General features: G+C 40.0%; 1 protein-coding gene across 4 annotated transcripts in view; it reads left to right on the top strand.

The window, feature by feature from the left end:
* The window catches only part of kmt2d (lysine (K)-specific methyltransferase 2D), a 245,245-nt gene that overhangs the window by 75,078 nt on the left and 153,028 nt on the right, over window positions 1–17,139 (top strand). For all 4 annotated transcript variants that reach the window (XM_043681826.1, XM_043681827.1, XM_043681828.1 and 1 more), the window contains exons 4-8: window positions 1,125–1,375; window positions 4,496–4,605; window positions 5,774–5,936; window positions 16,031–16,202; window positions 16,609–16,723. In XM_043681826.1, coding sequence (XP_043537761.1) covers window positions 1,125–1,375; window positions 4,496–4,605; window positions 5,774–5,936; window positions 16,031–16,202; window positions 16,609–16,723 — 811 coding nt within the window. The remainder of the gene's footprint in view (window positions 1–1,124; window positions 1,376–4,495; window positions 4,606–5,773; window positions 5,937–16,030; window positions 16,203–16,608; window positions 16,724–17,139) is intronic.

Below are 17,139 nucleotides of genomic sequence, written 5' to 3' on the forward strand. Positions count from 1 at the left end.
AAGTTTGTCCTTTCCTTTCTTAGAGATGTCTATATCTGCTTTTAATATATTTTGTAGGCAAAGTACTTTTGTTATACTTTTATTGCAATATATGTTCTTTGACTCAACCTTTGGTACATTTCAGGTGGTCCTGTTTGTGTGTCTTGGTTGTGTTTGTATTGTTTTTAGTGAGTTGGCTCACTTCTGTTTTATCATTCTCTTCTGCCACCCAAAAAAACAAGGTATTGAGAAAGCTTTTGGCTCTGTTCATACTCTGCCCTCGAGCACAGATGAAATCTAGAACTTGGCATGAATTTGAGTCCCACTGGTGTGTTGTAGCAAGTTTAAATTCCAATATTTGCCAGTGAAATACTGCAACTGAAGTGGGAAAGTAATTTTCTGTGGTTTCCCTTAATTTAAAAAGATTTGAGTTTGTGATGAAAAGGTAAGCTTGGAGGAAACAGGAGCCAGCATCTGTGAATAATGGAGGTAGAAAGGAAATAGATAGTAGCAATAAACTCTAGCAGTGAGAATAAAACATAAATTTCATAATTTCAAGGTGTTTAATCCTTACACTGTGTATAGTGGAAAAATGAGCACATTCTGAATTCGACTAAGGTAGAGATTTATAATGAACTTAATACACTAAAAATACACCTGCATCGAGTGAAGTAACTGTTTTAGTTCCGATTTGTACCCAGCATTACTTTTTCATGATGCAGATTTTGCTGCATACTTGTGATTTTGTTTGAGTGGCAGATGATTTGACTTATGGAGCAATGGTTGAAAAGGAATCAAAATTTTTATGAACTTGTGGCCAATACACTGTATTACTCTGAGCAGTTGTATTTTAAAGATGAGTATAACTTGGCTAATGTAAGCAGTGAAAATAATAAAGATAACAGCTGTTGGTAGCGTGATTCAAAGATCAGTTATGAAGATAATTGAATCATAACCATAGTGCACAAAGGCAAACTGTTTGGCCCATCATGTCGTTGCTGGCTATCCACTGAGCAATCTTCTCAGTTCCATTCCCTGCCGCAGCCTTACAAGTTTGTTTCCTTTGAGTGCCTGTTCTTTTTTGAAATTATTGATTGTTGCTAATGTTTTGAATTAATTAAATGTTAAACCATCTTTCTATCTAGCTTGGAGCAAAGGCTGTGCGTGTTCTGTAATTGTGGAGAGCAGAGCCTACATGGACAAAGAGAGCTGAAGCAGTTTGATCCATCGGTTGTGTTGGATGAATTTGGAAATGGAGGGGCAAACAGAACTACAAAGGAAGCCAGTCCAACATCAAGGCACACGAGTGTTTCAGGGACGGAGGGGCTCTCCGATGAGCTTGTACAAGTTGGCTTTGAAAGAAGTACAACAACAGTGGCTCTCTTTGAGTCAACAGGTGAAAAAAACTGTTTTCTTTATTGTTTAGAGTCCAAAATTTCTCAAAACAATTCTAAAACTTGATTTGAATATTATTGTTTCTTATATTGTTATATAACTATTTTTATAAAATTGTTCCTCATAATTCTTCTCTCAATAAATTTGTTGAAAAGATTACAGTTTGGATTCCTTAACATTTTAGTTTTTTTAGTCCTGTTAAGTCTTTTATCTTTTAATAATTTTAATGATGGAATCTCCAAGTAGTCCAAAATAATTCAGCAGTAATGACAATGCGAGTATATGGTACCCTTTTACTGCTGCCTTAACTTCAGTCTCAAGAATTGTATATGCCTATGGAGTCTTTTACAAATCATAATCATGTTCTTGTGCAGAATTAAGTTTTGTGTTTTTAAAAAAGAAGCTTCATGCCAGTGTATTGAAATGAAACAAATTTTTGTTAACTCAACAAAAAGCAGAAGAAAATAAACTGCAGATAAAAGAGATGCTCTCTCGGACCTCAAACTGCTTTCCACTGCACCATTATTGTCGTTTTCTCAAATTCTGTGCTTAAATAAAGTCACATTGAGCTGCAGCATTGAACTAACACTTGAGTTACTCTGTGAACTTAAATTAGTTTGTGACAAGGGTCTGAGTTGCGCTAGTAGCTGACCAAGGTCCTGTCATTATTTTGCATCTGCAGGTGCATTTTTCATTTGGTTATCTGGTGATCAGGACCACAATTTCTCCATCATTCCAGCTGCTGCCTCCACCACCAGCTCCACCCTCCTCCCCTCTTCCTCTCTTCCTCCCCCAGCAAAGACCCCAAGTTGAGTATCTAGTTCTTCTCTCTTCCACCCCCCCCCCCCCAACCCCCCTCCAATCTTTGTTATATCTTTTCTTCTTTATGTTTGGTTACATTGGTGTAACTTCCTGTACACTAGATTAAAAAGTCTCCAACTTCATTAGTCTCTGGCTCTGCACCATACCGTTGTGTTATATTTGACCCACTTGGGCATCATATTATTTACTTTCTGGTATGCGATGATTCAACAGAAAACTACTTCGCTGTATGCAATGATTTGTCAGCTTGGCTCACTTGGTAAAATTCACTCGTTCCTGAATCAGCACTGTTGTTTCAAAGCTCATTCTAGCACTTGAGTTGATAATCCTGAGTGAAGCTGTAGCACACTGCTGAGGGAGTGTTCCGTCGACATTTATTTGAGATATCATCTGGAGACTTTGTCTACCACTTCCAATGGTTCAGGTTACTTTTGAAGGTTACGTGGCATTATTTGAGGAGCAATCAATTCTTCCTGATGTTTGGCTAGCATTCTTCCCTCAGCCAGCACCAAAAGTTATAATTAACCAGCTGGTAGTCCCGTTGCTATTTTGAGGAACTTACTGTGCGCAAAATAACTGACGCATTTTTGACATAAGTTTGCTGCACTTCAAAGTAATGAATTCTAATTGAAATGCTATGTGATGTTTTGAGATCAGGCGCTAAATGCAAGGGAATTTTTTCCTATTTACGTGGAGGATAGGTGCTGTGCAGCTGCCAAAACTAGTAATGACATTGCAAACATATTTCAGCCTTATTTATTTTTGTATATAGTTGAGTTCTATGGTGTTACTTTTGATCAATGCTAGGAATTCTGGTTCAGTTGGCGTTTTTGATGCTAAAACATTACTGTAATCATACAGATTGTGTTGGGACAAAACCATGGTAAAAATATATCTGCAAATTGTGCCCACTCATGAATGTATTTGGAGATAGTATGCAAAACCATCACGCTGCCTTTTATGCCCAGGACGTGGGTTTCAAGTTAGCTCAGACACAAAAGGTCTTCTTTCCAAAGAGTCCCAGTATGTGGCTCAAATGCAAGTCTTCAAGAAAAATGATTCATTATTCAGAACACTGTGGCAAAAATTAAATGTCATGCCAGTAGAAGAATCTTCCTTGGTGAAATTTGGATTGAGGTACATTGTTGTATCATGACCATTGCCCCTGCATCAAACCTGTTAATTGCCTAATCAGATGTGTATCTGACCCTGACATGTAAAATGCAGAAAACAAAATCTAACATCGATGACCTTGGCTCCAACATTATTTTGCTGTCATCTGTGCCTTTTACAGAATTCATTAGTGCTCCCAAAAAACACTGATAATAAATTTTGAACAGAATTCTGTTTAGTTGTTGAGAGGTTAATTTGCTGTACCAAATGAAACTACTACTTTCAACGTTACTCAGTCCAGCCTGAACACTGCAATCATCTAAAATAATTCACTGGTGATCTGAGATGGCTGACATTTGATTTATTTCTCTAACCAGTACTAGGTATTGTCAGATCCTCCATTGGAGTGAAAAAAAAGCTTTTCTATTCTCTCTTATGTAAATGTTAATTTAAAACTAGATCAACAAATAAATACTTTAGTCTTAAAGCAACTGAAATGAATTCCATTGTTAGAAATAAATTACCTTGAAGAAAGCTGCCGACAAAAATTGATTTTCTGTATGGTAAATTGTACCTTCACGGTCATAAACCTGATGCCAGAATCAAATTAAGGGGACCTTTTATTGTGATGTCATCAAGTCGGTCAAGTAGCCAATCACAGAGTCTTCATAGCAAGCCAGAAAGTAAAATGCAGTGTTTATCCTTGACGTTTTATTCATTTTATGAAAAGTTGAATAGATTGGGACATGCACATAGGAATAAAGTGGAAACTCAAATATTACAAACACTTTTAAAAAGGTTTTATAGGAAACCCATTATTTTTTTTCTCTCCATGGAGAATTTTGACATTCCATTAATATAAAGTTAGTTCAAATCCAGAAACTTTGTACCAGGTTCATAATTACTATTCAACATGGTTTAAATATCCATTTACATCTTATTCAGTAATGTGTACTTCTTTTCAATGCTTTTTTTGATGAGATCAATTTAGATGATTTCAACTTCCCTATGGGGGAGTGGGGAATTAATGATAGCTGAATCTAGATTCCTGTGCTTGAGTGTGCATGAGCAGACACCAGACATTGCAATAATTGTGATGATTATGCTATCACTAAAAGCGTGAAATTTAAACCATGCTGTTACATGAACAGTTTTTATTTCTGATCCTTAATATTTTTCTCCGCAGGGCATTTCTGGGCTCATCATTGGTGTGCAGCCTGGTCGAATGGTGTTGAACAGGGTGAGGGACAAAAACTGGTCAATGTGGACAAAGCTGTAATCTCAGGTATCTCACAGGTAAGAGGCAAAATTTTATCACTTTGGGTTCTTTGAACTTTTAGAATCTTGGAGAGCATTGATTGACAAAACATTAATTGTCCTTTAAAAGTTTGCTGAATTTTTAAGGACCACATTCCCAACTGATAACTTAAGGGACACTCACTAATGTTGAGTGTTACAGCTTGGAGTATTGGAGCACAAATTTGTTTTTGCTATTTTAACACCGTTTTGGTGCTGACCATTGTAGTGGTATTTTCTGGAAGGACCAACTCTCATACTAACTGTCATGTTTTAATATTTGTGGCAATGAGGATGTTCCTGTGTCTTAAAAGCAGCAAGCCTATACTTTTGCTGGAGTCTCCAAGAAAGCAGAGCAGTGTTAAATTCCAATTCCGTCAACGTCCACCTTCCCAGATTATCATGGAAGGCCCGAAGGCAGTTGGAATAATTTTGAGTGTATCTCTTATTCCATAAGATACAAATACAGAGCCGCAAACGATTTTGTTTTTCTTTCATGCTGCTTCTAAGTATTCATTTTGAGAGTAGTTTACTTTTGTGGATGAGTAAACTGATTGAAGCTACCACTTCAACTGCCTCTTTACTGTAATGGCACCCAGAGATTGAAGAAGGACTCTACTTACTTTAACCTCATTTCCAAAATGTAGATTGTACTTTCATCACTGCTTGACTGTGCAATTGATTCATTGTGTGACCGATGTGGGGAAAGTGGTGACATGGTGATAATCCACAAGCTCAAGCTAGCATCTGGGGAGACCGTTCGAATCCCACCATGACCGGTGTGGAATTTAAATTTGATTGCTAAATCTGGAATTAAAAGCTAGATTCCTGAAAATCCATCTGGTTTACTCATTTCCATTAGAATGATATAGCAAACAGTTTAGTTCCCAGGTACTTATGGATGGATAACACATATTGGCCTTGCCAACGAAGCCCACATCCTATGAGAGAATAATGAAACTACAGCAAGCTGGCATGATAGCACATTAAATGTGTCGTAATTGCATTTTTCCAGCAACCTACAGAGTTTTTTTTTCTCCTTGCAATCTGTAGTTATGCAGTCCTCCAATCTTAACATAGTTCACTGTTCTGAACGCCTGTCTGATTTTTGATTTGCTAATCGTTAAGTTAAAGGTAATTTATAATATTATTTATATTTATTTCACAGAAATGTGAGTATTGTAAACGGTTGGGAGCTACCATCCAGTGCCAGATGGAGGGATGTTTAAGATCGTACCACTTTCCCTGCGCAGCAGCATCTGGATCCTTTCAGTCAATGAAATCATTGACCCTTCTGTGTTCAGAACACATTGATAAAGCAGTGGAAATAGGTACTGTTACATGCTTTAAATAAACTTGTGTTAAATGTATTATTCTTGATAGGTGCAAATTCTTAAATCTGGTGTAAGGCAAAAAACAGTATAAGGGAGTGTCTTTTTTTAAAAAATGTAATCTGGGGATCTCTGGCTTTTCAATATCTGTGGGTGAATTCTGGATCTGTTTGTGTACTAAGGTGGACAAAAGGTCCCAGGTTTAATTGCTGGCATTGTTTGCCTGGTCTTGAAGAAAATACTGACAAAGACCTGTAATTGGTCTAAGTAATCTTGGGTGAGGGAAGGTGAAAGTCGACCAAGTTTCACTGGTGCTGCTCATTGACTCCAATTAGTGAGTGCATGCATACAGGTGCTGGATGAGAGAGTTGGGTTTAGCTAGGTTATCTTTTTTCCCCTTGAAGCTTTCTTGGTGATTGTTTGGGCATATCTGAAAAATGGATAGCAGAGATGGAACCATATTTCAACAGCTGGAGAAATTTCTTTGAAGATTGGGGGGTTGGTAGTTGGAGGAGGTAAGAACACTTGTTTAAAAAAAGATGGATTCAAAATTGATTTTATCCTGTAACCAGTTTCAGTTTTGTAGGTCTAAATATTTTATAACATTGAAATGGCTTTACATTCTTGACCACATTTTAATGCTTGTCTGTCCCTTGTGCCTTTCTGCACTGGCAGTCAAGATCAATTGTGGGAAGTAACTGAAACAATGTGAAATTGGAAAAAGGGGTGGTTGATAAATATGATTTGGAAGCCATTACAGAGTCATGGCTTCATAATGCCATGTATTGAGACCTGAATCTTTAAGGGTATAGGACATTTGAGGAATACCAGAAACTAGGAAAATATTTGGTGGTGATGTGTGTGTTTAGTGGGGGGGTGGGATGGGAACCATGATGTGGAAACAATTTGGCTTGGAATGAGAAACAATACAGGCAAGAAGTCACTTGAGAGTTGTGTATGGGCCCCCCAACAGTAACTACATGGTAGGTTGGAATATAAAGGAAGAAAAAATGCGAGCTTGTGGAGAGGCATGGCAATAATCTTGGGAGATTCTAATCTGCATAAAGACTGGAAATTTCAGAGAGGTAAAAATAACCATTGAATTTTTTTTGGATAGAGCAGCATGTTATGGAGGCCCCATTGAGCAGACTAATCAAAACCTGATATTATACAATGAGATAGAATTTATTGGTTAATCTCCTCATTGTGAAGGCATCCTGAGGTAATGAGCCATAATATGATTTGAATTTTCCCTTTTTGTAAGGGAGAGAGGAGTGGATCCAAGACTATTCACAAAAAAATGAATAAGGGGAATTATGAGGGCACAAAAGCAAAGCTAGCAAAAGTTAATTGGCAAACTAGAGTGAATGATAGGTCAATAGCGATGAAGTGGCAGATCTTTATGGGATATTTTCGAATGTACGGATTAGATGCATTCCAAAGAATAATTAGAATTCCAAATAACAGATCCACCATCCCTGGTTAACTGGAAATGTTAATGTTGGTATCAAACAAAAAGGGGAAAAACCCACAATTGTGCCAAGACAGCTGGCAAAGCAGAAGATTGGACAGCATATTAAAAAAAAATAAAGAATGACCAAAAAATTAATGGGGGACAATTAGACAGAAAGCACTAAGATTTTGTATTAATATTTAGAAAAGGAACAAGTTAACAAATTGTGGGCGGCACGGTGGCACAGTGGTTAGCACTGCTGCCTCGCAGCGCCAGAGACCCGGGTTCAATTCCCGACTCAGGCGACTGACTGTGTGGAGTTTGCACGTTCTCCCCGTGTCTGCGTGGGTTTCCTCCGGGTGCTCCGGTTTCCTCCCACAGTCCAAAGATGTGCAGGTCAGTTGAATTGGCCATGCTAAATTGCCCGTAGTGTTAGGTATAGGGGTAAATGTCGGGGTATGGGTGGGTTGCTCTTCGGCGGGTCGGTGTGGACTTGTTGGGCCGAAGGGCCTGTTTCCATACTGTAATGTAATCTAATCTAATCTAATCTAAAATCTAATCAAAGTGAGCTTTGCCAGAAATTAAATCTGAAGAATTGAAAATTGAAATTTAAAAAATGACACATTTAGTTGAACAAGATTTTTTTTGTTAACGGGCTGTGGACCAGCATTTATTGCCCATCCCTAATTTCCCTGGACTGAGTGGTGGTGAGCTGTCTTCTTGAACTGATGCAGTCCTTTTGGTGTAGTTAAATTGACATTGCCATTAGAGAGGAAGCTCCAGGCTCTTGGCCTAGGAACATTTAAAAGAACTGCAATATAATTCCAATTCAGGATGGTCAGTGGCTTAGAGGAGAACTTCCAGGTGCTGTTGTTCTTATCTATTTGCTGCCTTTGTCATTCTAGAATATATTAAAAATCATACAATACCAGGTTATAGTCCTCACAGGTTTATTTGGACTTCCAAATAAACCTGTTGGGTCATAATCTGGTTTGTGTGATTTTTAACTTTGTCCAACATCATTCTAGATTGTAGTCATTGTGGGTTTCAGAAGTGCTGTTCAAAGAGCCTTTGTGAATTTGTACAGTGTATCTTGTACATGGTACACAATCCTGCTACTGATCATCAGTAGTGGAGGGAGTGAATGTTTGTGGATGTGGTGCAATCAAGCAGGCTGCTTTGATCTAGAAAGTGTCAAGCTTCTTGTTGGAGCTGCTCTCATTCAGGCAAGTGGGGAGTATTCCATCACACGCCTGACTTGTGCTTTGTAGATATTGGACAGACTTTGGGAAGTCATAGAGATGTACAGCATGGAAACAGACCCTTCGGTCCAACCCAAGTCAGGAGGACACTTGCTGCAGGGCTCCTTTTCCCTGACTGTCTCTTGCAGCCCCATTCTTCTATGACTAGTCCAATTAAATTTCTAATCCTTGATAACCCCGAGGATGTTGATATTGGGGGATTTGGAGATCGTAATGCCATCATATGTCATGAGGCAATGGTTGGATTCTCTCGTTGGAGATGGTCATTGCCTGGCACTTGTGTGACACTAATGTTGCTACTTGTCAGACGAAATCTGGACATTCTCCAGGTCCTGTTGCATTTGAACAGTACAATACAGGCCCTTTGGCCCTCACCGTTGTGCCAACCTTTTATCTTACTCTAAGATCAAATTATCATAAATATCCTTCATTTTACTATCATCCAAGTGTCGCTTAAATGTCCCTAATGATTCTGACTACTACCACTGCTGGCAGTGCATTCCATGTAACCACCACACTGTGTAAAGAACCTATCTCTGACATCTCCCTGAAACTTTCCTCCAGTCACCTTAAAATTAAGCCCCCTTGTGATAGCCATTTCTGCCCTGGGAAAATGTCTCTGGCTATCCACTCTATCTATGCCTCTCCTCATCTTGTATACCTCTACAAGTCACCTATCATCCTTCTTCACTCCAACATGAAAATCCCTGTCGCCTTCAACTTTTCTTCATGAGGCATACCCTCTGGTCCAGGCAGCATCCTGGTAAATCTCCTCTGCACCCTCTCTAAAGCTTCCACATCCTTTCTATAATGAGGCGACCAGAACTGAACGCAATATTCCAAGAGTGGTTGAACCAGGGCTTTATAGAGCTGCAGCATAACCTCACAGCTTTTAAATTCAATCCCCCTGCTAATGAAAACCAGGTTGAACTCCATCTGCCAATTCTCAGCCCAGCTTTGCATTCTGTCAATGTCCCGTTGCAACCTCCAACAGCCCTCCACACTATCCAACACTCCTCCAACTTTTGTGTCATGGGCAAACTTACTATTCCACCCTTCCACTTCCTCATCCAAGTCATTTATTAAAATCACAAGAAAGGTCCCAGAATCGATCTCTGTGGCGCAACACTGGTCATGGAGCTCCAGGCTGAAAACTTTCCATCTACCACTACCCTGTCTTTTATAGGCCAGCCAGTTCTGCATCCTGACAGCAAACTTTCCCTGTATCCATGCCTCCTTAGTTTCTGAATGAGCCTACCACTTTGCTAAAATCCATGTAAACCACATCTACTGCTCTACCTTCATCAGCGTGTTTTGTCACATCCTCAAAGAATTCAATAAGGTTTGTAAGGCATGACCTGCCCCTCTCAAAGCCATGCTGACTATTTCTAATCAAGCTATGCTTTTCCAAATAATCATAAATTATGTCTCTCAATCCTCTCCAATAATTTGCCCACCACTGACATAAGACTGGTCTATAATTCCCAGGGTTATCCCTATTCCCTTTCTTGAACAAAGAAATAACAGTTGTTACCCTCCAATCATCTGGTACGACTCCAGTGGGCAATGAGGGGACACTATCAGCGTCAAACGTGTAGCATCTCTTCCCGTAGAAACCTTGGCTATATCCCGTTTGGCCCAGATGACTTATCTATCTTTGTTTTTCAAAATTTCCAGCACATCCTCCTCCTCAACATCAACCTGTCCGAGCATATCAGCCTGTTTCACACTGACCTCACAAACGTCAAGGTCCCACTCAGTAGTGAATACTGAAGCAAAATATTCATTAAGGACCTCCTCTGACTCCTGCACAAGTTCCCTCCGTTATCCCTGATCGGCTCTACCCTCACTCTGGCCATCCTCTTGTTCCTCAAGTGTAGAATGCCTTGGGGTTTCATTAATCCTGCCCGTCAAGGTGTTTTCGTGGCCCCTACTAGCTATTCTTAAGTCCATTCGTTAGTTCCTTCCTGGCTACCTTGTAACCCTCCAGAGCACTGTCTGTTCCTTGCTTCCTCAACCTTAAGCTTCCTTCATCTTGACTAAATATTTCACTTCTCTTGTCATCCAAGGGTCCTCGGACATAAACTTAACTCCCTGAGGTGTCTTTTGGGTTGGACTAATTCAGGGTGTGTTTAAAATCAATGACAGTCAACACTTAACTCTTGCACCATTACCCAGCTGAACTTCATACTGAACTACTTAGAATGTACAACACAGATGCAGGCCATGTAGCCCAGCAAGTTATTTATGTTTCACTTGAGTCTCCTCCCACCTTTCTTCTTTTAAGTATTAATATAACCATCCATTCTCTCTTCATGCTTATTTAGCTTCCCTTTAAGAACATAAGAACTAGGAGCAGGAGTAGGCCGTCTGGCCCTTCGAGCCTGCTCCGCCACTGAAGATCATGGCTAATCGTCTTGTGGACTCAACTCTACTTATCCGCGTTTACACCATAACCCTTAATTCCTTTATTTTTCAAAAAAGTATCTACCTTAGCTTTAAAAGTGATTACTGAAGTAGCGTCAACTACTTCCCTGGGCAAGGAATTCCATAGGCTAAACAACCCTCTGGGTGAGGAAGTTCCTTCTCAGTTCAGTTCTAAACCTGTTTCCTCTAATCTTGAGGCCATGCCTCCTTGTCAGTTTCTTCTTAAATGCCTCATGTGAGTTAATGAATGAGGTATACCTACAAACCTATGAGAACTCTTCATAAGCAACTGAGTACTTGCTAAAAGGGAATTTGTATGTGAAAGATTGTGGTCTGCAAAAAGAGTCATGGTCATACAGCACAGAAAATAGACTCTTCGGTCCAACTCGTCCGTGCCAACCCAATGTCCCAATCTGACCTCGTCCCATTTGCTGGCATTTGGCCCATATCCCTCTAAATCCTTCCTATTCATATCCTATCCAGATGCCTTTTTAAATGTTGTAGTTGTACCCGCCACCTCCTGCACCTCTGGCATCTTGTTCCATACACGTACCACCCTTCGTGCAAAAAAGTTACCATTCAGATCCTTTTTAAATATTTCCCCACTCACCTTAAGCCTATGCCCTCTAGTTTTGGACTCTCCCACCCTAAGAAAAAGACCATGGTTATTCACCCTATTCATATTCCTCATGATTTTACAAACCTCTATTAGGTCACCCCTCAGCCTCCAACGCTCCACGAGGAAAAAAAACTCAACCTATTCAGCCTTTCCCTGTAGCTCCCAGTCCTGGCAACGTCCTTGTCAATCTTTTCTGCACCCTCTCAAGTTTAACGACATAATTCCTATTGAAGGATGACCAGAATTTTATGCAGTGTTCTAAAGATAGCCTCACCATTGTCCTGTACAGGTACAACATGATGTCCCAACTCCCTATACTCTATGTTTTGACCATTGAAGGCAAGCTACCAAATGCCATCTTAACCACCCTGTCGACTTGCAACTCCACTTTCAAGGAACTGTGTACCTACACCCCGTGGTCTCTTTGTCTGTAAAAGTCGTGTCCTGGTTTGCTTTGCCAACACCTTATATTTATGTAAATTAAAACTCCATCTATCACCCCTCGGCCCATTGTTCAGATATAGCACAATCCCAACAAGGTGATCATCCCTTTTCACTTTTAGTCCATCCTCCTCCATATAACTTTACATAGAGTCATAGAGATGTACAACACGGAAACTGACCCTTCAGTCCAACTTGCCCATGCCAACTAGATATCTTAAACTAATCTAGTCCCATTTGCCAGCACTTGGCCCATATCCCTCGAAACCCTTCCTATTCAGATACCCGTCTGGATGCCTTTTAAATGCTGTAATTGTACCAGCTTCCACCACTTTTCTCTGGCAGCTCATTCCATACATGCAACACTGTCTGTGTGAAAAGTTGCCCCTCTAGTCCCTTATCAATCCTTTCCCCTCTCACCTGAAACCCATACCCTCTAGTTTTGGACCCCGCACCCTAGGGAAATGACCTTGTCTGCATATGCTATCCATGCTCCTAATGATTTTATAAATCTCTATAAGGTCACTGCTCAACCTCCAATGCTCCAGGGAAAATAACCCCAGCCTATTCAGCCTCTCCCTACAGCTCTAACCCTGGCAATATCCTTGTATATCTTTTCTGAACCCTTTCAGTTTCACAGCATCCTTCCTATAGCAGGGAAACCAGAGTTGCAGGCAGTATTCCAAAAGTGACTGAAACAATGTCCTATACAGTTGCAACATTTCCTCCCAACTCATACACTCAAATGCACTGAGCAATAAAGGTTGGCACACCAAATGCAGCCTTCACTATCCTATCTACTTGCAACTCTACTTTCAAAGAACAATGAACCTGCACTCCAAGGTTTCTTTATTTGCCAACACTCCCTGGGACCTTACCATTAAGTGTAGAAATCCTGCCCTGATTTGCCTTTCCACAATGCAGCACCTCACATTTATCTAAATCAAACTCCCTCTGCTGCTACTCAGCCCATTGGTCCATCTGATCTAGATCCCATTGCACTCTGAGGTAACCTTTTTCACTGTCCACGAAACCTCCAATTTTGGTGTCATCTGCAAACTTACTAACCATACCTCCTATGTTCGCATCCAAATTATTTATATAAATGATGAAAAGCAGTGGACCCAGCACCAATCCTTGTTGCACACTGCTGTTCGCAGGCCTCGTAGGAATGTCCTCTAAGTACAGCGGTAATGTTATCTCTAACTGAAAATGCCACTCGTCCTTTCTATCCTTCCTATAGCACCTATACCCAGGAACATTAAACTGCCAGTCCTGTCTGTCCCTAAGCCATGTTTCTATAATAGGTGTTATATCCCTGTCCCATGTTCCAAAACATGCCCTAAGTTCATCTGCCTCATCTGTCAGGCCTTGAAGTAAATGCAGTTTAATTTGATCACTCTTACCTCATTTTCTGCCAAGCTCTTGTTTGCATTGACTGTTTGACTAGCTTCCCTCATCTACTGTACCAGCCTCAGCCTTTTCTCTTTTCTCGCTATTGCTTTGAACCCAAACCCATTCCTCTTACACAGGCCATTTCTCCCTAAGGAGATTCCAGTTGTCCAAAAATGTGAATCCTTGTCTCCTGGAGCAGCTCCTCAGCCATGCATTTGTCTGCTCCTAATTCTACTCTTGCAAGCACATGGCAAGAGTAGTAGTCAAGACATTACTACCCTTGAGGACCTACATTTTAACTTCCTGCCTAGTTTTCTCCATTCTGTCTGTAGAATCTCACCCCTTTCCCCACTTGTGTCATTGGCGCCAATGTCCACAGTGACCACCACTGGGCACACTCCTGAACATTCTGCACCCTCTCTGAGACATCCGCACCAAGGGAGCAACACACCAGCCTAATGGTGGCAGCAACATCTGTCTCTGCCCCAGACTATAGAGAGTGCACTATTCTAATCGATTTGCTTGAAACCTGATGTACACCTCATTACAGTAGATCCAGTGACGGTAGCAAAAACCTGGCTGTCAGTGCTATGCACTTCTGAGAGGCTAGCACCCTCCACCCCAATATCTGAAATGGCATACTTGTTTGAGATGGGGATTGCTCCAAGAAATGCCTACACAACTTGGCTATCTCTCTTACCATTCTAAGCAGTTAGCCATCTACCTGACAGTATTTGTAGTGTCTCCATCTTCCTAAACTGCCATTCTTCTCACATCCCCTTGCTCTTGTAAACACCTGATTGCCTCTGACTGCTGTTCTAACCAATCCATGTGATCTGATAGGATTCGCAACCAAACACTTCCTGCAGACATAGTTTCCAGAAACATTCAAATTCTCCTTGATCTCCCGCATCTGACAGGAAGAGCTTATCACCCTACTAAAAGTTATTTCTACTCTTTTAATAGTCTACAGATCCAGAAATTACCTAAAAACGAACACAACACGACTTGCTTAAAAACGTTGCATTAGCACAGTCTTACTGCTCTGTGAACTTAATACTGATCCTTAATATTAAAGGTCAATCAAGAGACAGATTGCAATGTAAATAAGAAAAAAAATGCCCTCCGCTCACTATTATGGATTTCCAGAAAAAAACAATTTAGAAGTTTTCTAAGTCTTAAAATCAAACACTTGGACAACTTCTTGTTGGAGTGATTGCAGAGTGAGTCTGACACTGAGAAGGTGAGGCTTGGCCACTGTCACTGCAGTGACCGCAACAACACAATGCTTCTGTGGACATCCCAAATCTGGTGTACAAATCTTTGCAAAGGTCTGGCTCTTTGTACGGTGTCCATTTCTAATATGCAGTGTTTCAGTGTGTTTTCAATTTCTTCTCCAAAATCTCTGATTTCCATCTCCTGCCTTCAGGTCTTCTTATTCAGTGCTGCCCATCTTGACTTGTTCAGAAGTTAAATATTTCTTTTATTCTTAACTGTGCACTTCAACTTTGTTGAAAAGAGCAACTGGTTAGAATGCAACTTGAGAAATAGTCAATTCCTCCAATCCAGAATAGGATAATTTTATTGTCAATGTAGTTAAGCCACTGTATGCTGTTAATGAAGCTCTACTATATTTATCTCTCAAAATAACCCTAAATACTGCTCGATGGCTCAGTAGTATTTGATTGTCACCATTGCATTATCATGTATTCATTTTTCATTCCCAGTGCATGGGAAGTGAAGAATGGTCAGTATTTAATTCACAAAGGGCTAGAGGATGAAGTGATGGTTAAACCAATGTGAGGGTACGAGAGTAGCAAGAGGGCTGTTTCAAGCACTGCATTTTTGTGCAAGGGTTGGGTGTTCCTGTTTTGCCACATATAACTAATTGTCTTTTAAGATATTTTAGCTACAACCTGGCGTAGCTCACTTATTGTAACAGGCAATTAATTTTTTGTGGTGCAAGTTGGGCAATTTGAGTCAGTGCGAATGGAATGCTTTTGCAGTAGTATTCTGATGCCTTGAGGTGAAACAAGTGCACAAAATCGACAAGGATATTGGTGTTTAGATGTAACTGTTTAGTTGAGTACTTGTGCTAATTGTTCTAATTTCCATATCAGTTGTTTTGCTTTTAATTTAAAAACTAATTTTAAATTGGGCTGATGATTTTGATTGTGTAATATGTATCTTAAAATGTATAAGTTGAGTCTCATTCAGTAAACTGTTTATGACTGGAGTAGTGATTAATGGAACTCAGTTTTTCTAATATGAAGTCCTAGCTCTGCACTTAACCCAGGTTTTAGTGCCTGTTCTTGCAATCAGAAAGATATCCCTGTAAAGTGATGCTGGGATACTTTAAAAAGATGACTAAATCAAATGTGTTTTAAAAAATCATTCACCTTTATAAATTTTCAGTCTCTGATTTGAATTTCATCAATGAAGTGAAGTAAATAGCATAAGTTTTAATATAGTACTTTTTTTTTAAATTCCATTTTAGCAAAGGATGAGGCAAATTGTGGCGTATGTGATGCACCAGGGGATCTCCTGGACCTTCTCTTCTGTACCAGCTGTGGATTGCATTATCATGGTGCATGTCTGGAAATTGCCGTAACACCAGTTAAACGTGCTGGTTGGCAGTGCCCTGAGTGCAAAGTATGCCAGACTTGCAGGTTTGTATCTCATTTAGACACTGCATGAAATGTGCATTATTGTCAAGGAATGTGAAATCTGTGTAACCTGTTTTCCTGTTAGAATTTTAATAGTTATAGGAAAATGAAAGTATGAGTCCAGGTGGTGCATATTCTCTTTCTAAATATTTTGTGGTACCTTTGTGCTGTAATTTGTATTGGTTTGCCAACTTTTGTCTTGATACGTTCATGGAATGTTGGCAGAAAGGAAATTGAACACATATTTGAAGACGCAAAAAAAAATTGCAGGCATAAAGGGAAAGAACAGGGAATGGGGTTAACTGGATTGCTCATTGGAAGAGCTGGTACAGTGGCCCAAATGTCCTTGTTTTCCAGTGTGTTGGATTATTTTACTAAATTGTAATGTCGTCTATTAAATTCTATGCAGACAGCCTGGTGCCGACACAATGATGCTTGTGTGTGATGCATGTGACAAGGGCTATCACACATTTTGTTTAAAACCAGCAATGGAATCACTGCCTACTGATAGCTGGAAATGCAAGGTGGGTGCTTTGCGTCTTTATGTACGTACGCTTGTGTGTTCTATTGATGTCATTCAGTGTCAGGCAGGCAGACAGTACATGATGGCTTTAGTCTCTTATGTTTGGAACACCAGTTTTAATGTTTTTCTGCTTATTTGTTCATGGGGTGTGGGTATCGCTGACTTGTGTCAGGATTTATTGCCCATCCCTAATTAACTAGAGGGCAGTTAAAAAGCAACTACCTTTTTGTAAGAATGGCAGATTTCCTTCCCGAAAGTGATGATGAGTGAATGAACTGATGGAGGTTTTACACAAATCAACAGTGGTCACCATTAGACTAGCTTTTTATCCCAGATTTTTATTGAAATCAAGTTTCACTATCTGCCATGTTGGGATTCAATCCCAAGTCCCCATAATGTTAGCCTAGGATTCTGGGT

Source organism: Chiloscyllium plagiosum, chromosome 43, assembly GCF_004010195.1.
Source record: "Chiloscyllium plagiosum isolate BGI_BamShark_2017 chromosome 43, ASM401019v2, whole genome shotgun sequence".
NCBI classification, from domain to species: Eukaryota; Metazoa; Chordata; class Chondrichthyes; order Orectolobiformes; family Hemiscylliidae; genus Chiloscyllium; species Chiloscyllium plagiosum.